At 43.3% G+C, this 22,819-nt stretch overlaps 1 protein-coding gene and 3 non-coding genes across 4 annotated transcripts; 1 reads left to right on the top strand and 3 right to left on the bottom strand.

Moving 5' to 3' along the window:
* On the top strand, positions 1–22,504 carry LOC119735121 (sushi domain-containing protein 2-like). The gene is made up of 19 exons (XM_038208814.1): positions 1–225; positions 969–1,106; positions 1,681–1,843; positions 2,219–2,485; positions 2,789–2,994; positions 4,308–4,420; positions 4,959–5,273; positions 5,790–5,919; positions 6,828–6,960; positions 8,258–8,410; positions 9,152–9,307; positions 9,973–10,118; positions 11,145–11,271; positions 11,595–11,852; positions 12,401–12,483; positions 13,756–13,888; positions 16,503–16,778; positions 17,609–17,712; positions 21,767–22,504. Exons 1-19 carry the CDS (start codon positions 13–15, stop codon positions 22,040–22,042), a joined length of 3,390 nt encoding a protein of 1,129 aa, XP_038064742.1. The 5' UTR covers positions 1–12; the 3' UTR covers positions 22,043–22,504.
* Positions 15,143–15,214, bottom strand: Trnam-cau. The gene has a single exon. It is a non-coding gene; the product is annotated as a tRNA-Met (tRNA).
* On the bottom strand, positions 15,474–15,545 carry Trnam-cau. Its single transcript has one exon. It is a non-coding gene; the product is annotated as a tRNA-Met (tRNA).
* Positions 15,640–15,711, bottom strand: Trnam-cau. Its single transcript has one exon. It is a non-coding gene; the product is annotated as a tRNA-Met (tRNA).
* Positions 22,505–22,819: the final 315 nt, after the last annotated feature.

Here is a 22,819-nt window from a genome sequence, read left to right on the forward strand (position 1 = left end):
GTCCCTCAACAAATGATCCTGATAGCTCCTTTCTACGCCAACGTGGACATCATGGAGAGCGGACAGATCTTCTACCGGCAGAGCACTGAGAAGGATCTGATGGACCGGTGCGATCGAGCAATCAACCAGTACTTCATCTACCACGCTGACTTCAGGACCAAATTGATGGTCATCGCTACCTGGGATGGGGTCAGCTTTTTCGGCTACCAAGGCGGTTCTGCCCCGGTAAGTAATTTGAAAGGCCTCTGTTTTCAACCAACTGACCTAGCAAAAACAGGCTAAAACTGACTGGCCAACTAACTTACTTACCGACCGATCACCGACTAACCGACCTACTCCAGCCACTGACCGATTCACCTGCTAAATGATCAGCAAACTTATCAACTCACAAACGTACAAGCCTACCGACAGACCAACGAACCGGTTGACGGCTGGCAAGCCGACATTCCGAACAACTGCCTGATCGACTTACATGTAAACTAAAAAAAACCGAGGTCAATGTTAGTTTCTACGGCTACACAGCCGGTGCTGACCCGGTGAGAAATGAGGAGGAATTCCTCTGTGTTAAACCAACTGACCTAACAAATCTAGACTATAACCGACCAGTCAACCGACATACCTACCGACCGAGCAACCGACCTACCTATGAACCAGCTTCAGCCACTGACCGATTCACCTGTTAAATAACCCACCAAGCAATCAACCAAGCAAACAAAACACCGAGACACCGACAATTTCAAAGAACTGATTGAACACTGGTAAGCCGATTAATCAATCAACTAACTGATCGACTAACCGACGAAAAACCGACCAGATTACTAGGACCTAACGTGGAGACTAACCGGCTAGATAAACGATTTACAAATCAGCACAATGACAGAAACGTATCGATTGATCGATAAGAACATTTATTATACTGATTATCAAAATGTTGTCATTTATCGTTAACAATTGATTACTTTATGTAGGTGAATACATTCCAGGTTGTCTTGGCAACCGATGAGTTTGAAACGTTCGCCTTTTTCCGTTATAAAAGTATTCAGTGGACTACCGGTGTCGAAAGTGGAGGATCAGCCAGCACTGGTCTCGGTGGGAATGCTGCGATCGTGAGTCTTATCGTTTTCCGTCGTTTTTAAACGATTCCGTAGCTTTTTAAATCCTTGAATTTGCTTGTAAATTTGTGCACAAAATGTGCAACGACGCCTTTGGAAACTATCGAGCTAAGAAATGAATTCAAAGAAAAACAAATTGTGTAAGAATTTGGTTTTAAAAACAAACATGACTGGGAACGGGATTTGAATCACTGACATCCGTATATCTGTTTTATACATGCACGCTGTCGTGTATGCAAGGGGCCCCTTCTATGGTGGAAGCATCTATCAGCCAGCTTAAGCAAAAAGCAACTGCTGAATGGCAGAAAAACTAAGCAATAGCTGGCAAAATGATTACGCCATTGCAGGGGGCCACCGTGTGTGTTAGTGCTCGTACTGGGTTATACAAACAGTGGGCACATTTTGGTTCCATTATTTTTGAAATTCTTTGTCACAGTTTGAGACATCTATGTTATTTCAAAACACCAGGTGTTTTGTTTCAAACTAAATGACCGCACAAGAATGTAATTAAGACAAGAAAATGCAATGAACAATTTCAATTTCAAAGAAAACAAATATGACATTACAGATGGGTTTCAATGCGGGAGATGACGACAATTACTACATAGAGAATCTGTACAGCGGCCAATCACAAGAACTGAAGAAACTGCCGCAGAACACCAACAACGACGAGACAGGCATGTTCGTGTATCAAATCAGTCGCATCAACGTGCAGTACCCGGTCTGCAGAGGTCAGAAATTAAGAAAAGTTTTTTTTTTTGGGGGGGGGGCTGATCCTAGAGGGAAGCCACGTGCCTGAGGTGGGCACAGCGGCGTAGGCAGCATTTTCACCATGGGGGAGACTGGGGGCTTTTTAAAATGTTGACATGGGGGACGATTTCTCGGTAAAAACAGCACACCTGGATGATGGCATGGATCTGAATTGCGTCATGGTTTGTTTTACATTTGCGCTTGCCTATGAGAGCCAGGTGGAGTCGAGAGTCATTATAAAAAAGCATGACTCGTAATGTCTTGGGTCAATTGTCATTAAATATAGATGAATCTTGTCTGCCATCCGGTAAAACTATTTTACAAAATGACCAACGTTTTACTATATCGCACCTTAGGTGAGATTAAAACCTTCCCTCGCTACGATTCCATGCTGGGTCAATCGTTGCTCCTCGTGGCCGGACCCTGCTTCCTTCCGTCAGGCAACTACACGTTACTCTTCGGTGACGTGAACGAGCCCAAGGCCATCCAGAACTGTACCTACCACACCAAGTGGATGGTGTACTGCTTCACACCGACCTTATTTGAGGTGAACCGCCGGATGCCAATTCAACTGTCCGACAATGAAGGCGTGGACTGGGCCTACACCGGCCTGTTTGAAATAGGTGAGTAAACTTACTCACTCATTCCTCGGGCACAGAAGGGGGGGGGGGTGTTCCAACCCCAAACCCCCTCTTGATCTATCACTGTAATTTTTGTTTCAGTGGGGTGATGGGTGTTACCTATTTTGGTACCCAATATTCCCATGCTGTCACGACTTATAATCTTTCCCTAACGTAAACTGTAACTGAAACAACTTTCCATCGAGTGTTAAAAATGATGATACTATCTAGTTATCGCAGGGATGACCAAACTGGCTGCACTATAGAAACTATGTCGACATTTTGTAATCCTCTTATTGCACCCAGTGAAAATTGGAGATACGCCACAGCGCGTGACCCGTGTGAACCCGGACAGCGAGGCGTGGCTTCGCGCCGACCGACCAGTCACCATCGAGTGGAACCCCAAGTTAATCAACTTCACCCAGGTCCGCATTGACGTGTTGGCTTACGGCGAGCCAATAGACCCTGATACTGGCCTGCCCGGACCGCCTACCTGGGAAGAGATTGACGAGGTACACAATTATCGTTTTGTAAAACCCCAGAGCAGTGTGTATTTGTCGAATACGTCGTACAAGTATATCAAGCAGTATAAAAAATGCCTTTGTCTCAGATCATTTGATGGCTTGTGACTCGACTTGGGGATTGTTGAAACATCTGGAAGACTTGTGAGAACTTGTGAAGTTGTTCGCAAGAATGATCTCAGATCTGCTCTACTTGCGCGCAAGCAGACTAATCCATGGGGGAAAGATGGTGAAGCAGCATGCGGTTTTCGAGGTTGGAGAGTGACTCAAAACTACCCATGACTAGTGCGAGATGGTCTACTCATGAAATAGTGTGCAAACTTTGAAAGTCCTCATACTGATAGGTGATGGACTAACGTCGCACAAATGGACTTCATGGATCTTGACAAAATCGTACAAATGAGGACAAGCACAAACTATTTGAAGACAGGTTTACGTTTAGCGACAGGTGTCTCGCCAACGTGAACAATTATAACTCTCAAAGCAATTAAGATTTATTTGTTTTTGTCTTACGAGTGTTAGGATCTTTACTAATCTCCCCATTACCTCCTGCATCCGATTATCTGAAAAAGTGTGTTCCAGGGGTAGAACAGGTTCAAAAATTATCTGTTCTGATCACTTTGTCATTGACTAAACAGCCTCGTCTTCAGGATGTCAAGCGGTACGCGCCCACCACTACCTGCTCTCTTATCCTGGTATTGGATCATTTGCATGTGCAAGATTTTTGAACTAGTATGCAAATGAGGAATAGTCTGGTGCCTACCAGTGCGCTACATTAGCGTTTGTTTTTGCATGCGGTGTCTGGGGTAAAAACAATCAATTCGCGCCGTGAGTTACGAAAACATGATTGTTTTCGAAGTTAAAATGTTACAATATTATCCTGCCAATATGCAGTATCGCATTTCATATTGGAATTGGAGAGGACAGGGGTATTTTTGAGAAGGATGTTATCATTGCAATGATCGTGAAAACACGTACTGCACGTAAATAATAACAACAACTACACGATATGAATCCATTACTGGCCAAGGGCGGTATCGAATCAGGATACAGTAAGAAAGTTTCCTGGTACTATTGGAAACGAGGTTGGAAATAAAATAAGCACTGGGGACGAGGTTGTTGACTAAGCAGTTCTTCGTTGAACTGGATCTGCTATGCGTTTCTTGTTAAGATCAAGTAATGTTTCTTCACTGCAAAGGAGTGTGGTAAACTGTGAGGTTACAGGTTCGAGCGACGTTTGCAATGTGTAATGAAAAGCCGTCAAGTTTCAGTTAATCCATTAATTAATCAACTTTAATTGTCAGGTGTCCTATACTGTGCCGAACACCGGCATGTACACGTGGACATCGCGGGCAGCTTCCCAGGTGAGCGACAAGAACTGCATCGGTATCATCAGGGTCACGCCAAGCTTTCAACGGTAGGTTGCAGGCACATTGATGTGAGGCTGGGGGAAAAAAAGGAAAACGAACTGATATTTGTATTATTGCTCATCAGACTACATTGGCTTTTCGAGGTTTGGCGCTTTGTGGTTTTGGGTAAATTTGTGGATAAAAACATCGCCCTCCTATTGCAACCACTTTTCTCAAAAAAGGCTGATTTGACAATTTGTTAGACAACACGGACCTAAGTTTTGGGTATCTTTTCCGAGTTACCAGGGCTTGTTGTTAAGTCTAACTGTAAGAAAATTCGCTTCTGATGGCAGGCTTAACAGGGGCGCTGTTTAGCCTTGCGAGGGGATAGTGGAGGTCCCCCGTCTGGATAACATTCTAGCCTTATGAAGGAACAACGCAAACCAGTGGAGAGCACTTCGGCTGGTTTGCGGCGTTATTGCAATCAGTCAGAGTAATCGCCACAATCGACTGCATTGTTCCCATTTTCGCCGGCGAGAGGCTACCATGACTCTCAGTAGCCTAAAGCTTTCGATTATGATGTCATTTTCCATCCACTTTGTGCAGTGACGACCTGGCACTCTGGAGCGACCTGCACTTCCTTGGCTACATCATGAACGGCATGTTCCAGAACGACACATCGACCTACTCCAACCTCCGCTGTGACGAGTTCTACGAACGGGAGAAGGCGGCTGGAGTCGATAAGGAACTCCTCAACAGCCTGCGTCCCTGCCCCTGCAACCTGACCCAGGCACTGGCCGACAGGGGGCGCTTCAAGCCCGACCCCATGTGCAACATGGACGACACCGTGCAAAACCGTACCCAGGAGTATTGTCGTTTCAAAGACGACGTGGTTCACTGCGTCACCAGCATCGTCCCTTCGTGAGTGTTGTCAACAGTGTTTTTCAAAGAAGGACAACTACTATTTATTTCACTAAATATTGGGTAGTTCTTTTTTGTTTGTTCTTTGACCTGGAATATTATATCCCCCCCCCCAAAAAAAAATGCAGAGAATTGTCAAAAGATAATCTATCTCTGTTTGATTTCTAATGGATCTTGTTTTCATCAACGTAACTCTTTTTTTTTCACAATGGTTCTCGTTTGCTATGCTGATGACGTTCAACTCTTTTTTTTTGTCATTTGCACCAAATCAAGATGTCAGCGACCTGTAAAAATCTGGGAGCCTCCCCAATGACCCATTTCATAATGGTTCTTGTTTTGGACAATTTAAACTCTTTTTTTTTCATAATGGTTTAGGTTTTCCACGACTTAAACTATGGATGTCTTTGCAGACGTATAAGTTCATTTGGTTCAGTCGAAGTCGACATTTTCCTTGTAATATCCCTGTGCATTGGAATGTCATCTCTTCCTGCGTATTCTTTGTATGTCATAACAAAGCGATGGCCACGACTCGACCTGCTGCTACGATGAGTGGGAGAATCTAGTCTACGCAGGAGACAGCTCATCAGGGAGCTTCTCGCGAAGGGTCACCGTGGAGGGCATTCCGCTCTATAACGAATCTGGAAAGGTATAATATCTTTAAGATTTCCTTCGTCTAATTTTATTTGAAGTAACTCGTTTTTCCTGTTAAAAAGAGCATTTCCCAAAGACAAGTTATGATCAGCAACAACAGGTTTCCGGCAATCATACAGAAGTAGAAGCAGTTTATCGGCTCTAGACTCTAAAAAGTTGCGGGTCAGATCTAACCCAATCTGAGTCAGATCCGACCCAATTTGGGTCAGATCTTTTCATGCAGGAGAAGAGTCCTAGGGTTTCACACTCTTTACGGGTCCGTTTGACCCGGAGAGCTTGTCAGATTTTTTGGACCCGTATCTGGTTTGCCAAAACATAACCCCAATCGCCTGAACACAACGTATCTGGGTCGCCTGAAGAAAAAAAAAACCTGATCAGGGTCATCTGCAGAAAACCCGGAAAGTGTCAGGCCCAATAGAACTCGGATTCCACGTCGATATGCCTATAGGACTTTTCAGAGTGTAAATAAGCATCACATTTTGGCCTGATAGCTCCTCATAGAGCGCCGGCGGTCGGATGTTCAAATCCCGCTCAAGTACATTTCCTGGATCATCTTTATAATGTTTAATATATTAACCATTTCTGAATCGGAAATATTTTTTTTGTATTTGACCATATACCGGATCATACACCGATAAACCACAGGTAACCCCCCCAAAACAGGTCAAATTCACCCGGTAGAAGGTTTAATCTACATGTGAACCGGAAAGCGGGTCACTCTTGACCCAGAGACTATCTGACACAACACTGGGTCAACAAAGTAACCCTTTATTGAGTCATTATATATCAGATTGAATCAAAAAGTCTGACCCGGAATAGGGGTCAACAATCTGACTAGAGACTTTTTGGAGCGCACGCCAAGAACTCTACAGACTCAGGTTCACACATATTTCATCCCTGCAGGTGCCCGAGTTGTCCTCGGGGATCGCCGACCTCGCCCCATACTACATGTGCTGCATATGGGGCGACCACTGCGACTATTACCAGAAGGTCAGACCTACTCGTGACTGCGCGTGGTACCGTAATGTCCGGCCAGGTAGGTAGACAGCAGCACCGCATCGTGCGGTACGCCCTTCATCACCGCCCTCGGAAGTCAATATACCATAATTGAGCCATTGAGGAATACAAAGAGACTAGAATTTAAGGTTACATGTATTACATGTGGCTGCAAGTGAAACATTTCATTTTTTTTAGTTTGGTTTTTCAAGATTTACGATAAGTTGATAAAAGCTTAAATGAATTGAATTTTGGTAGTGCGGGTCCCAAAAGGTAGCATCGCTAAACAGCGCATCATGCATTACAAAATACTGTGATTAACTGAAAACAACGGATAGTATTCACTCACAACTTTGTTATCCTTAAAGAAAAACAATTAACCTTAGGGTTTTTATCCCTAAAACAATACTAAACCGACCTCATTTGAACTGGTTGCCTAGAGAACCAGAACCGGCCGGTTCATTTTGCTAATGAAAAACATAAGTCTGAAAAGTCTATCATCTGTTGTCATTAAAATGGACCTTTCAATCCATGTTTTGTTGTAATTAAAATACATAAATGTTTATACAGTATGAATAGAATGATGATATTTCCTTTAACGAATTTCCATTATTTAAGTCAGGTGGACTTAATTTAAAGGAATGTTTAACTTATACAAAACCGGTAGCATTTATATGTGTATATATATAAGAGAAGAGGGCCTGCATATTATAAGTCGTGCGAGGATATCAATATAATAAAAATAACTGGACATATAGAGCGCCAAATTGCCAAAAGATACAAGGCGCTTATTATTACTCTGCTCATTGGGCCAATGAAACATTCCATATACCATCTCAGCCCCCTGGGTAGTATAAAGCTCCATGATGCCATTTCGGCGCAAAGCAGCTTAATCAACCACAATAACCATCTCTGCACTCACTGGTACCAATTTACTCCTGGGTGGAGAGAAGCAATGAGTGACAAAGTGCCTTGTCTAAGGGCACACGCAACGTAGCCGCAGGCTGGACTCGAACCCAGAACCCACGGAATTACCCGCAGACCGCAAATTTAATAATCCAGACCACGAGGCCAAAGCACTCCAGAATCGCTCTCACCGACTCACCGACTCACCGACTCACCGACTTGGGTATCAGAATATCAATGAGAGTATTCATATACTCAAGACGACTTTTGAAGACTGCTAACCGATTGGATTGGTGCAATATGTTTTGATGTGGATTAAAAAAAAAAAGTTTGGGTTCATTACCCGAAAAGCCGAGGATACCTGTGTTGTGACGTAAAAGTGTGTTTAATTTCTTTTGCTTTTGTTTTTGTTTATTTGTCTTTAATTGTAGCGACTGTGTACGGAGACCCTCACTTTGCGACCTTCGACGGTGTTGAGTACACCTTTAATGCTAAGGGCGAGTACACGCTATTGGACACCACGTCGGCATCCCAGACACAATTCAGACTTCAGGGACGGTTCGAGGAAATCCTCGACCGAAATGGTAAATTCATCGCTCCGTGATATATCAGGGACCCGAAGTATACTACTTCGTTAAAACGAAAATTTACAGTTTCGCAGCTTTTTCGGTTGCACGAACTAAGACTCACCTTTTTTCTCTGATTTCTTGTTGATTCTATATACAAACTGGTGAAAAACAGCAGATTTAATAAATTCAATACATCAAGTGTCCAAAACGAGAAAATTTAGTTACCGTTTTCTCCGATTGCTAGTTTTTAATGCTATGAACAAGGGTGTTACTTCGTGTTGTTGCTGACGACATGTTTGGGGAGTCTCTCGTAATTGGATCCGTTAAGGTTGCTAACGCACGCAACAAAAAAAAATTGGCCCCGGGCACACTTTTAAAAAACACCTTCAATGAATGATTTCTTCCGAGACTCCCATCCCTGTAGATGTCAATTTGGCACGGGGCAACAAATCTATTGACACCTTACGTGAGAAGATCTAGTCGATCAAGTTGGGACCGATAAATTCAATTCCAGACAGGTTCTGAACCCTAGTCTGCAGAGTAAGATGTAGAATGTAGTGTAACTGTCCAACATGGCGACTCGCTCTAACAATTTTATTTGCAGTTACTGCTCTTAACTAATCACCTTGTGTCCAATAAATATTTGTACTAGACAGTTTTTCCAGACGTTATAACAAAAACGAGTGCGAGCCCTGATAAAAACAAACCAATCGAACATAAGGACTTCACTCGTAAATTTGACTCTCATTTCAAAAGGCGTACGTAGGAATGCAACTGTACTGACAGCTGTGGGGATGCAGCAAGACGACAAGGAAAAGATCATGATCCGCAAGTCCGATCGGACCGTCCTGGAGATTTTTATCGACACCGAGCTCCTGGAGATCGACGACCAGACCACCATACGCGATGGCCGTGGGTATCTTTTTGTATATCCAGCACCTTTGACATGGGCGTCGCCAGGATTTTTTCTAGAGGGGGGCAAAAAAAAATTTTGCCCAAAAATGCGTGGTTTTCTCAACACATTCTCGATTTATCAGTTTAAGAGGGGGCAGGGACATTTTGCCCCCCCCCCAACTCATTAAATTTACACCACTTTGTCGTCGCGCCTCTTTTTCTTTTTTTTTTTTCTTTTTTTTTCTTCCTTTTTTTTTTTTTTTTTTTTTTTGCTTTTCCAGGGGGGGGCAAGTGCCCCCCCTTGCCCCCCCCCTCGCGACGCCCATGACCTTTGATAATGATACGCCCCAACTATGTCCCCAACATAGGTTAAGACAGTCCCAAATACATGTTTAGTTGGAATCACCCCAGCCAAAAAAAAGTAAGAATTATAACATGGTGTTTAGAAAGGGTACGAATACTGCTAATGGCACTGTGCAGCATTTCCCCCTTCTCATTGACGCACATAAAACATTCCAAAGACCATCTCAGCTCCGTAGGAAGTGATATCTCGATGCTGCCATTTCGGCGCAAAGCTTCTTGACCCAGTCCCCAAACCGTTTTCTGCCATCATAGACATTTAACGATTATAACCTTGTTTTTTTGTCTCCGCTCATCTTTCCTGTTTGTCATTTCTTCCACAGCTTTCTTTCTAACCTTCCCCCAGGAGAAGCAGACGGGGAACTTGACCCAGATCATCGTGACATTTATCGACTCGGAGTTTGCGGTGGTCGTCGACGGCACACAGGAAATGCTGACCGCGCAGGTCCTGGTGCCTTACCGATTCAAGGTAGGATTTTAACAGTCAACCCCCCCCGCAAAAAAAAAACCCTAATAAACACGAAGTCGGAAGGCAAATGCTGGTTGAGATGTAAGCTTCTGGTCACATATTCACGGTTTGGAGCTACGGATATCCACGGTTTAAAATTCGTGGTAAACTGGAGTACCGTAATCATCCTTAGTACATCAGTGGTTATCCGTCATCCTCCTTGGGTATTCGTGGAGGGGCTACGGAAGTTTTAAACTGTTCCAAAATTCAGTTGAGAATCGTCATGAAAATCAATCGTAGTGCAACCGTAGGACATCCGTAGGACAACCGTACCAACTCGTTTTTTGTTATTCGTTTCTATTCGTACATATTCGTGGAGATTCGTAGCTCATTTGTGGTAGAAATCTCTACGGATATGGCCGGATATGCTGGGATTCTGCTTAGGTTGAACTACGATTATGTATGCTTTATTCGTAGGAGAACCTTGGTCATCCGTGTTCTAATCGCAGACAACTGTCACATTAACGTCATTATTCTAAGTAAAACCATCCTTCAATTATCCGTCCATATTTTTGACAAACAGTGACGTATTCGTAGAGAAACCTTGGGACACCAACAAAGAGAAGGGAAGAATAAGGATTGATAGCGCTCATGCTTACATTTTACTGCAGTCCTGAAAACACTTCCTTGTGTTCTGTTTCACTTTACTTCTGATGTTTGTCTTGCCGGTTTTTTTCCCGGACTTTTTTCCCCAAACATTGGGTACAAAGAATGTTTACAAAAAGCCACATCTTATGTTCACAATGTGTATACATGTAATACAATCTTTCAACTGACGAATGTGTGCCTGAAGTGACATCACATGCAGCAAGGGCGCCTCCATTGCGTCATCCTCTGGTAAATCAAGCTAATTATTCCAACACGTATTGAATTCATTCTAAGCAAACTGTGCTATATACTGACCACAAACATGTATATAATCGATATTTAACATGTTCTGCGTCATCGTCATGTTGTCGTCTCCGTTCTGTCGTCTCTTTGGTATAGAACTGCTCGACGGGACTCTTCGGCTCGTGGGACGACAACAGGGACAACGATCTTCGCTCCAGGTCCGGGACGCTGTTCGATCCCGACGACCCACCGGAGACCCTCTACAGCGACTTTGGTCAATCCTGTAGGTGCCATGTTTAGGAAACTGCTGTTACCCGAACTCGTCAATCCAAACGTTCAATATAAAACGTTCAGTGACGTTCAGTGTGACAAAAAAATCCGGGTTCTGTTTGGCAGGATGCTTTCAGGGTAAAAAAATCACACATTGTCGAGTCAAAATTTTCGAGGTCATTTTGACAAATCAAAATATGAACCAGGACAGTTTATAGTGTGACATAGTTTACCTTGCAATTTGCGTCGAGAATGATTGACACGATTGAGATAAATTTAGGCCACCGACTCTCTCTCACACCTCTCCTTGATGACACTATTCCGTCCACTTTTCAGGGGAGATAGTTCCCGACCAATCCTTGTTTCACTACGATAAGGGTCTTGGCCACGACTACTACCAGGACCCTAGCTTCGTGCCAGATTTCTTCCCACCGACGGACTCGGAGTGGAATGGGACGGAGGAACTGGACCGGATCTGCCAGGCCAATCCGTACTGCGAGTATGACTTCCTGACCACGGGGATCACCGAGCTGGCTAAAGTCACCATGCTGGCCTATGAGCAGTACTGGATAGCCTACGGAGCTTCCTTCGATTGTAAGTACTGTCTTGATGTATGGGATATTATATCCACAGCCATATTTCGGTTCAAATTCAAAAGTGTTTTGTAATCTATTCACACTTTGTTTCAGAGTTTAATCTTGGCCATGATGTTTGCAACTGTGCACAATTGGAACATGTGCGACTGCAATAACGACTAACACCCAAACAGTTCGTTTCTGAGTCAAAATGTTGACCCCCAAAATTCATTCTCGCATGAATAACACAAAAACCGCCAATTTTAAAAGGATGGTTGTGTGGACGTTTACATTGTCTTTTCAAATGTTCTGACTAATCATTATCAATTAGTTTAAAACGCGTTTTGTAGCCAAATTGGTTGCTTTCCGGGACGTATTGTCCCTTTGATATTGTTGGCACGGCTTGAAGTTGAGCACATCTTTCAAATGGACGTAGCCTGATTGTCTTGAGGATTAAAGTTGTCATGTATTAACCAGCAGTGCGGACTGAGAAAATTTACCCCAGCTTTTCAAAAATAAAACTTTCCATTGTCACCTAATGAGAAATTAATTGTGGTTGTCCTACAGTAATCACCTGTGCCAATCTTGAGACTCCTAAAAACGGCAACAAGACGTTCCTGGGCAATGCACACAATCAGCTGGGATCGGAGGTAAGGCCAAAAAAAAAAAGTCTCCGGTTTCTGGTATGCGCGCGCGTCGCCGTAGCCATGCGCGTCGGCAAAATGAAAAAGTTTTTTTTTCAATACAAGATGATGTCTTGAAACCGCCAAACTCACTGGTTTGACTGGAATTCTGCTGCTGCACAATTTTAACGTGTTTTTAGATGGGGTTATGATCGAGAATAAACTTTATGTGGCCTCTCTGGACTCCCATATATTTGCACTAAGTTTAGTCAGGCACCATTTGCAGTCATCAGCCGACATTTGAAGCCAAAAAAAAAAAAAACAGGTAAAAAAAAAAAAAAAGCCGCGTCGCCGCACCACTTTTGGGGCAAGCTCCATACCAGAAACCGGAGACTTTTTTTTGGCCTAATGCTTATTTTCATCACGACTGTGAGGCAACTAAAAAACGAACAATAAAATCAGCTGTGTTTGCTTCTGTAATTGGGTTTCCGTCCATCGATCATGCGCGTGGACGGAAGAGACCACAAACTGGTCATTCTATGAATCTAGGGTGCAAAGCGTGACATCTGGCTCTTCTGACAAAACCACGGAATTACCCCAATTGAAAAACTTAGCAGGTTGTTCTTACTACACCGTTACATTCATGCTGTTTTCCCACGACGGGTGTGGTGGGTAGGTGGGTGGGTAGGTTGGTTGGTGGACAGTTTACTCGGCCATGCTTTGTATTCATGCAACTCGAGTCTTCCAGCTTTGTATTCGAAGACCGCTTTTGAAAACACTGATGCGCATGTGTCTAATTTGCACATTTTTGCATATTAGATCACGACTCATTCGGGTCACCGTGCCGTATTAAAGCCGTCTTCACACGTCACCCGCCCGTCGTGGGTTATACCACTTGGTACTTGTTTATCCATTCCTATATTAGGGGCTGATCTTAACGAACGTATGATTTTTGTCATCTTTGTACCTCACTGACATACTCACTGGCTTAATAACTTACTCCAACCTGTCTTTTTCAGAACCACGCATTATTGTTGATTTATAATTGTAACATTAATTTTGTGTATTAATGAACAACGTTGAATAAATGTCTAGCAAATTGAATTGAATTGAAAAGAAAGGAAACCCACATTTGACAGGAATTTTAACCTACTTACTTCACTTATTAAAACTTTTTTTTATAATGTAGGGAAGTATAGCTCTTCCACCGTACGTGGTGAAAAAAAAATCTTTAAAACTTTGGGTATTCGGTATAAAACAAAAGCCTAAATCTTTTCTATGCAACTCTGAATAATCCAGGTGGAATTTTCCTGCGGAGATAAGTTTTTCCTAATCGGTTCCCCACACCGGGTGTGTGAGCCACCCCAGGACAGCCAAGGAGAGTTCCTCCAGGGTAATTGGAGTAGCAACTCAATCGTCAACGAATGTATCGGTAAGCTATGGACGGCCAATCAAATTATTATAATAAGATGGAATTTTGCGTCAGGGTGATATAAATAAAATTAGGTTTTGCCCTTCACCGACGTTTAAACACTGTATACTCAGTGTGTTACCTCCCGAGTGAAAGATGGAAAAAAAAGATTTTTTTCCCCATCTTTCCATCTTATAATAGTTTATGCGCTACCCGCTGCTATGTACATGAGATTCGAACCAGCCACCCGATCCCGTTAGCTCGGTGGTCGAGTGGTAAGACATCTGCACTAGAAAGCAGGAGGTCGTGGGTTCGAGTCCAATCCGAGTGATTTTTTCCATCTTTCACTCGGGAGGTAACACACTGAGTATACAGTGTTTAAACGTCGGTGAAGGGCAAACCCAATTTAACAAATTATTATAAAGATTTATAACTGAAAAAGCGAGTAGCTCTTTTTTTTTTTACTCTGAAAACATTTAGAAGCCAGACGATCATAGGCAAACTGAGAAGAACACGTGAAAATGGCTTTCGTCATTTTTTACTAAGCGTTTTGCACCCAAATGGTATCTTGCCAAAATTAAGCATGTGTGAAACATATCACGTCATTGAACATTGTATCACGTGATTTCAGATGACCAAGCGACTCCGTGTTATACAGGCTGGTTAAAACAACGAAACCGAGATATTATTGCTAAATGGAACAGAAGTAGGGCACATGTGAATCAAGGAGAGATATCCTTGGTTAGGGTTGAACCTCCTCTTTAAAATGCCACCCTGATCATGTCCTTACATTCACGGTTGACTGAGCAGTAATCAATTTTATGAAAGGCTCTATTTAGAGAATTGCGCCACTTTTCATGGTGAAATCTCTTTTTGTCCCCAACTGCCTTAATTGGCAACCGATTGAAAAGTGGCGCTATTCTCTAAATAGACACTTTCATAAAATTGGTCCCTGCTCAGTCAATAATGAATGTAATGACGTGATCAGGGTCTCATTGTGAAGAGGAGATTGATTTAACCTTAAACAGAGGATATCTCCCATTGATTCACGTGTGCCCTACCTCTGTTTAATTTTTTTTATCCACCCTGTATAGTGCAATGTAGATGTCTTTGGATATTCTGAACGCGGATCTCGGACCTCTGGGTTATGGGCTTAGCACGCTTCCACTGCGCCGCTCTGCTTGCGTCGGTTCAACGCTGGAGAAATAATATAGTGTACATTGTTACATATTTCAGGAAAATGAAATGAGATAGTAAACAAAAAAATAACTTCGTTAGCAGAGCGAGGTTTCGATCCTCGGACCTCTGGGTTATGGGCCCAGCACGCTTCCACTGCGCCGCTCTGCTTGCGTCGGTTCAACGCTGGAGAAATAATATAGTGTACATTGTTACATATTTCAGGAAAATGAAATGAGATAGTAAACAAAAAAAATAACTTCGTTAGCAGAGCGAGGTTTCGATCCTCGGACCTCTGGGTTATGGGCCCAGCACGTTCCACTGCGCCACTCTGCTTGCGTCGGTTTACCGCTGGAGAAATAATATAGTGTACATTGTTACATATTTCAGGAAAATGAAATGAGATAGTAAATAAAACAAAAAACTTCGTTAGCAGAGCGAGGTTTCGATCCTCGGACCTCTGGGTTATGGGCCCAGCACGCTTCCACTGCGCCACTCTGCTTGCGTCGGTTCACCGCTGGAGAAATAATATAGTGTACACTGTTACATATTTCAGGAAAATGAATTGAGATAGTAAACAAAAAAAATAACTTCGTTAGCAGAGCGAGGTTTCGATCCTCGGACCTCTGGGTTATGGGCCCAGCACGCGTCCACTGCGCCACTCTGCTTTCGTCGGTTCACTGCTGAAGAAATAATAAAGAGTACGTTGTGACATATTTCAGGAAAATGAAATGAAATAGCAAACAAAAAACTTCGCTAGCAGAGCGAGGTTTCGATCCTCGGACCTCTGGGTTATGGGCCTATCACGCTTCCACTGCACCACTCTGCTTTCATTGGTTAGCCCCTGAAGAAATTATAAAGTGTATGTTGTGACAAAATTCAAGGAAATAAAATAGTAGACACAAAAACATCCTCGTTAGCAGAGCGAGGTTTCGATCCTCGGACCTCTGGGTTAGCACGCTTCCACTGCGCCACTCTGCTTTCATTGATTATTGGAAATTTGAGCCATTTGAGCGTACATGTTTATTGCGTCCAATTCAAGGTAAATACAAAAATCCCTCATGAGCAGAGCGAGGTTTTGGATCGTTGTGTTATGGACCAAAGACGCTTCCAACGCGCCACTTTTCTTTCTTGTTAGAAAGAACCCTTTTTGTTATAAGAACACTGTAAATGGGATGGTATTCCCTTACTAAATATTTTAGCACCACAAAAATAAACAAGTACATGTAGAAGCCTAATCGGTGAAACTGATTAAGTGTGTGTGAATCAGTGGGTGCCTGTCTACTTCAGCGAAACAGCCTCATTGTCGTTTTCATTAAATAATTTGTGAAGATGAGATGACATAAGGTTTGACAACAAACCTGCATCACTTAGCGTTGTGCAGCGCCCTCAACGGTAGTGACCTTTGGTGAATCATGACCTCTCCATATTTTTAAAGACTTTCTTTCCATGTGTACAGAGATCAAGTGCGAGGAGCTCCCAGCTCCACACCACGGAACCAGAGTGTACACATTAAATGATGGCGTGATAACAGCCGTCTTTGAGTGTGAAAAAGGCTACTGGCTGGAAGGGAGTGCGTCCAGAATATGTACAGAGAATATGACATGGACTGGAAGGGAGGCCTGGTGCGTCGCGATCACTACGCCGGAGCAGAGCACGGCACACACTGAGAGCGCGGCACACACGACGGATGAAGTATTCACGCCAACGAAAAACCCCCAAACAACTAAAGAAAGTACGATCTTTGTAGTGGTTAATACTTGTCTATAGACCAACACGGTCACACTCTCATTTCTATCACGAAGGCCCCCTTCTGTGGCCAAAGCATTGTGCTAGTTATTGTGCAGAAAATCCGTCATAGGGTAGTAGTTGCTTTGTACAATAGTGTGCGCAGTGGTTTCTCCATTGAAGGGGGCCACGTGCGTGTACAGTGATAACGTGCCCGGATACATTTTAATCCGCCGTCCTATTCAAGTGCATTGTTTACGGTTTTTTTGTTTACCACGAAAGTGTTCGTTTAATTGATATTATGTATAAGCATTCATCCGTGGACTTTAACAACATATAGGACACGAGTCTGGTCCACGATTGGAATGAAGCCCTTAGTTTTGAATAGTATCCTTAGTTTTGAATGAGTATAAACAAAAAGGACAGTAGGAAGCCCACGGGTCGAAGGTGTTCACGCACTTTGTGTGCACGTGAAGCGCACGTGAATTTTGTTTATACCCACAGTGCTTTGTGTTTCCTACGCCATATTCTGTCTCAGAATAGCCCATAGACCCTTATCATCCTGCCACCATTTCAGTCATGTTCCCTGTATCCAATAACAGTACTGAATGATTTTTTTGTGTGCAAAAAGGAACCAGACTATTTTTCCTTCCAGCCTCACTTTGGTTACGTTAATTTGAATTGGGAAAAATCAAGATGACCGCAACATGATAATGATCTATAGCTGCCGTGAATACGAGAGAATAAATATATTCGCCTCATACTAAAGAAATAGGTCGCGCCTTTTATTGCATTGTGACTTTAACGCTTTACATTCCATGTTTTCTTTGATTGTAGAACCCGTTGGAGACGATAACAGGGTGGTCATTATTGTGTGCTCGGTCATCGGAGCTATCATCTTGGCCATCCTCCTAGCTGCCGGGATGTACTTCCTCCTGGTGGTAAGACTTTCCAAGATAGACATATCTGACGTACAAAAATAGAGGCCCTTACTAATGTAGAACCGCATACACTCAACCAAAAACGAAAGTCCCCCTGAATACTTTTTTTGTCTAACTCAAAAACTACTAGGCACATCTTGCTCAAATAACGACTAATCAGCAAAGATATACCTTAGCGATCCAGCCATACTCTTTATTTGGCTCAAGCCAGTGTTGTTGTGTACAAAATTATGCAATTGATGACAAATGGTACGAAAAGAGTTGCACTTTTGTATACGTGCGAGGTAATGTGAACCACAACTTGCACGTAGACAAAAGTGCAATTGTTTCAGGTATCGTTGGTCATAACTTGCATACATTCGTACACATTATCACTGTTTTGGGCCAAATAAAGGGTATGGCTAAATTGCTAAGGAATTTCTGTCCTGTTCAGTCGTTATTTGAGCGAGAGGTGCTCGGTAGTTTTTGAGTTGGACAAAGAGGTTTGGAAAGGGAACAGTTTTTTGTTGTTGTTGAGTGTTTGTGCGCGTGCCACACGCGTTTCTAAAGTTGGGGGAAGGTCCGCGTGCGGTTTTGGCCAGAGGAAAATTTAGTGCACGCATATGACCAGTGCGAGACCCTGGCACATCAGGGACCAATAGGGACCATTAGAACTCGTGCGCGTGCGGGAAACGTATGCACTCTGATATGACCTGGGATCCTGGTTCTATTTGTTCTGATACCCTTTTCAGGTTAATTTGACCCGGCAATAGTTGGAAAAAAAATGTCTTTTATCTTATATAGCGCTTTTTACTAAGATCAAAGCGCTTTACGTTATTATTACCCCTGAACATTGGGCCAATTAAACATTCCAATTACCATCTCAGCTTCCTGGGGAGTATACAGCTCCATGCAGCCTGTTAGCTAGGCGCAAGGAAGCTAATTCAATCACAATAACCATCTCTGCCCTCACAGGTACCCATTTACTCCTGGGTGGAGAGAAGCAATGAGTGACAAAGTGCCTTGCCCAAGGGCACACGCACCATGACCCACGGCTGGACTCGAACCAACAACCTGCAGCTTTACCCGCAGACCACGAATCCATAGCCCTTATCCACGAGACCATGCCCACAGCTCTCCAGAAAAGTGTAATTTTGACACTGAAAACTATCAGGGGCAAATAGAACCTGGATTCCGGTTCAAATCTGACCCGGGGATTTTTATTGTGTGCTGTTCGGGAAATGTTCCTTTTTTTGTTTCGTGGTAATTCCGTTTGGTATAATGGGCAATTAGTCTGAGTATCACCCATTATCCACGGAGCCAAGTCTCCTGTATAACGTCTGTCGTATCTAAGCATGCTTGACGTCATTTTATTCCCAACTCTGGACTAAGATTGTGATTGGTCAATTTCGATGCGGCGCTTTTGTTATACAACAACCTGTACCAAAAGGTACTCATCGTGGGCGTAATGTTTACGCACGCGGGGAGCTTGAATTACGTGCGTATAGAAGGCGCATGCTGATTGGTCAGTTTCTCGAGGTGATACGCAGTCTAGTTGCATTATTAATCGCCCAATCTGTTTACGTACAATAGACCATGGTCAGCTTCGCCAGGGCCAGGGTATATTACTAAGAGTGCGTTCGATTACTTCCCCCACGCTTACTCGTGCATGCTCGACAGCGTTCGATTGACCTCTCACGTGACTTCTCGCGCTTACTCGACCTGGCCCAAGTAATCGACTCGGCGAGCTGGTTACTTGGGTAAGTATCCCATAAGGCCATGCAATAAACATGGCTGCCAACGTGACGTCCGGTGAGCGCTTATTTTTTCCGTACCACACGCTGTTAAAGAGGTTGTGGAATGCTCGAAGACATTTCCGTCATTTTTCGGGTATATGTAGCCTAAGGTGTGATGAAATAAAAACGACTATTGTTTCTGTTATGAAATGAGTACAAAAGGTACTTTTGAGAGCTGTTTTTTAGGTCCAGTTTCGACCCGAACGTGCAACTGTGTAAAAGTCGTCGTTGCGGGCAGCAAACAAAACACAGTAAATCGTGACGTAATAAACAGGACTCCCGATGCACAGTAGCATACACGAGTCCTGTTTATTACGTCACGATTTACTGTGTTTTGTTTGCTGCCCGCAACGACGACTTTTACACAGTTGCACGTTCGGGTCGAAACTGGACCTGAAAAAACAGCTCTCAAAAGTACCTTTTGTACTCATTTCATGACAGAAACAATAGTCGTTTTTATTTCATCACACCTTAGGCTACATATACCCGAAAAATGACGGAAATGTCTTCGAGCATTCCACAACCTCTTTAATTCGAAGTACGTTGTGTTGCAAGTCAGGTTCTCGGACTTTATTTTCCCTTGAAAAAAAATCCTCCAAACCACATACTGGTCAAAGAAAAATTTTCCAAATGAATAACAAACCTTTTTAAGAGAAAAAAAGAAGTAAAGAAGAAGAAATAAAAAAAAATCACTGGGAATCGAACTCACAACACCGGATTCATAATTCAACGTGGTATCCACTACACGACAGGAGTGACTCGAACGATGTGGTTGTTTTAAACATTATATCATTGCGTATATAGCGCCCTCCTGCACAGTTCTATATATACTAGAGAGCGTGTGGTATGGAAAAAAATCGCGTTTGGCGAGCGCATCAAGAGCTTCCAGAGCTACGGCTATGTCTATTGTCACGTATTTTCAATTGGCATGGACATAGCCCTAGCTGTAGACAGTTGATTCGGATGCAGCTTCAGTGTCATGTCAAAGTTCAACTTTCCAGCTCTTGCACGAAACTTTACCCGAACCGTTCGTTTATTTTCGCTGGTACCCCCGCCCTGCAAACAGGACGCTGGGATACTCTGATGAAGTCACGCTCTGATTGGTCGGATTTTGGGTGACCAGCGACCTGCGCGTCATCAAGGTCATGACTCTGCAAGGTTTGAAACGGCCGTTAAGACTGATTCATTGCTTTTTTATTCCAGTTTAGAGATTTTTTTCTCGTTGAAAAGCGTAACTATGTAGGAAATTCTGTAAAACTTATCTGTGTTGTAAATTTACAATTCCCGTCACTTGCTCAGGCTCCGTTTCGGATCACGAACGGACGGATTGCATCATGCGACGCTCAAAATTTTGTCCACATGGTCCGCAATGAAACAGAAATCACATCCGGTATGGAATGTGCGTATTTCTATGGGAAGTTTTCGGATAACATTTGCGCACATTGTCTAAATGCGGTCTTGAACAGCTGCAGCCAGATGCTTTATACATAGGTCATAGTCCATTTCCTTCAGAAAATTCTGTGAAGCTCATCAGAGTATCCCAGCGTCCTGTTTGCAGGGCGGGGGGGGGGGGGGGGTACGAGCGAATCGTTTATTAAGCTACACTGCGCATGTCTGTCATCACGCGAGGAGCCAGGCGCGAGTAAGCTCGGGGAAGTAATCGAACGCACTCATAGACTAATGGGCAATGTGCGTCTCACTTCAAACTGCAAACGAGTAGATCATTTGGCCTGGTAAAATAATCAAGTCCCACGTCAGATTCGATTGTGAATCAGGGTTTGATTTGACGTGACACTGTACTGGTCTAGATGCCAATTTGCCTAGTCAAATCGGCACTTTCGTCGGTCGAAATGACAATGATTTCATGTCACAATGACATATGTTCCGGACAAAATCTAATGGCCCAGAAAGGGGACTCAGACATATGTCATTTTGACCCGATAACTGGCAGGTCAAATCTGACTCGGATCCTGGTCGAATGACCTGGTGTAGTGTTATAATCGGACTAAATGAAATGCGGACTCCTTGGCTGTATTCTGCATGCCTAAGTGAAGATAATTAGGACAGTAACAGGGTTAGAATCAATGTTACGTAAAAAAACCCAGATTTCAAAGGAGTCCAAATTCCATTTGACACCTGGACTTTTAAGAGTGCTCACAACATAGTGGTGTCATCCGCAACCTATTTTGAGTCGCACGCATGTCTAATAGTCCCATAGCCATGCTCAAGAAAAAAAGTCCGGCCATTATTTTCACCCAATTTTCTTGCATTCCTTATAGAACCGTTCGTCAACGCCTCACAGTTTCACGATCCCGCAGCCCGAGGACGCCCCCGTCCAGCCGGGCGACTCCATTGCCCTGGGGGAGCCTCGATACATGAATTTTGGGGAGTCTCAATACACAGGGACAGGGGAGCATAATTACATCGAGCCTGACTCGACGGACGCTGTGAACGTGGTCGAGGCATTGGATCTAAAAGACATCGTCGGTGTGTTCGAAAAGAAAGAAAAGTCGGAGGATGAGGAATCCTCGACCTCCGACAGTGATAGTGAATAAATTCGGTAAAGAAAAACCGAAGGAAGTTATGTTCATAGACTTGATTTAACGCTGTTTCGGATTCGATAGACTTTAGACCATGACTTGTTTAACTGTGACGTCACGCCGACAGGCAACCACTGGGCAACCCAAACATTTAAGCATCTTTTACAGCCATTACTTTAGAGTATATGTCAACAATTTCAAACCATCCATAAAAATTATTTCAAAAGATGAACGTGCAGTGCATAAGAGAACCCTCCGCTGAAAGATCGAATCACGTGATCACAACATTCGATATGCAACCAAATGTAAAATGATTGGTATTATTTGCATTGAACTCTTCTTAAAGTGTCTGTTTTTTGTGTAGGGAAACGCGCATCTAGATTTCATGTGCGTACAGTTGTTGCCGAATTGAACAAGAAAACATTTGAAAGATGGCTGCTTGTATGCAAGGGTCTTGTGCCAAAATGAAGAATGCCCCCCCCCAAAAAAAAAACACCAAACCCTTGTATTTTTGAGTAGTCAAGGTATCCAAGATTCACACTATGCCTTTTATTGGGGAAACATAATTATCCCCAAAAGTGGAAACACTGAAGAATGCTTATCACTGCCGTTGGCGGCGCAATGCGTATTTTTTATTTTTCAAAGCCGTTTTTCTCGAAATGAGGTTGGCGAAGATTGGCGGGACACTGTTGAAGTTCCTGAGGCATATCTTTGGAATAAATTCAGCTACAGAAATAAATTGGGTATCATTGAAAAGCCAATGATTTGTGCTTTAACATGATATATATAGCT

The sequence above is a fragment of the Patiria miniata genome, unplaced genomic scaffold (genome assembly GCF_015706575.1).
Source record: "Patiria miniata isolate m_02_andy unplaced genomic scaffold, ASM1570657v1 HiC_scaffold_29, whole genome shotgun sequence".
NCBI lineage: Eukaryota > Metazoa > Echinodermata > Asteroidea > Valvatida > Asterinidae > Patiria > Patiria miniata.

Coding starts and splice junctions, on each gene's coding strand:
- LOC119735121 (XM_038208814.1), top strand. CDS start 13: ATGATCCTGATAGCTCCTTTCTACGCCAACGTGGACATCATGGAGAGC. Junction 4,421..4,958: donor GTCACGCCAAGCTTTCAACG/GTAGGTTGCAGG, acceptor CACTTTGTGCAG/TGACGACCTGGCACTCTGGA. Junction 10,119..11,144: donor TGGTGCCTTACCGATTCAAG/GTAGGATTTTAA, acceptor TCTTTGGTATAG/AACTGCTCGACGGGACTCTT.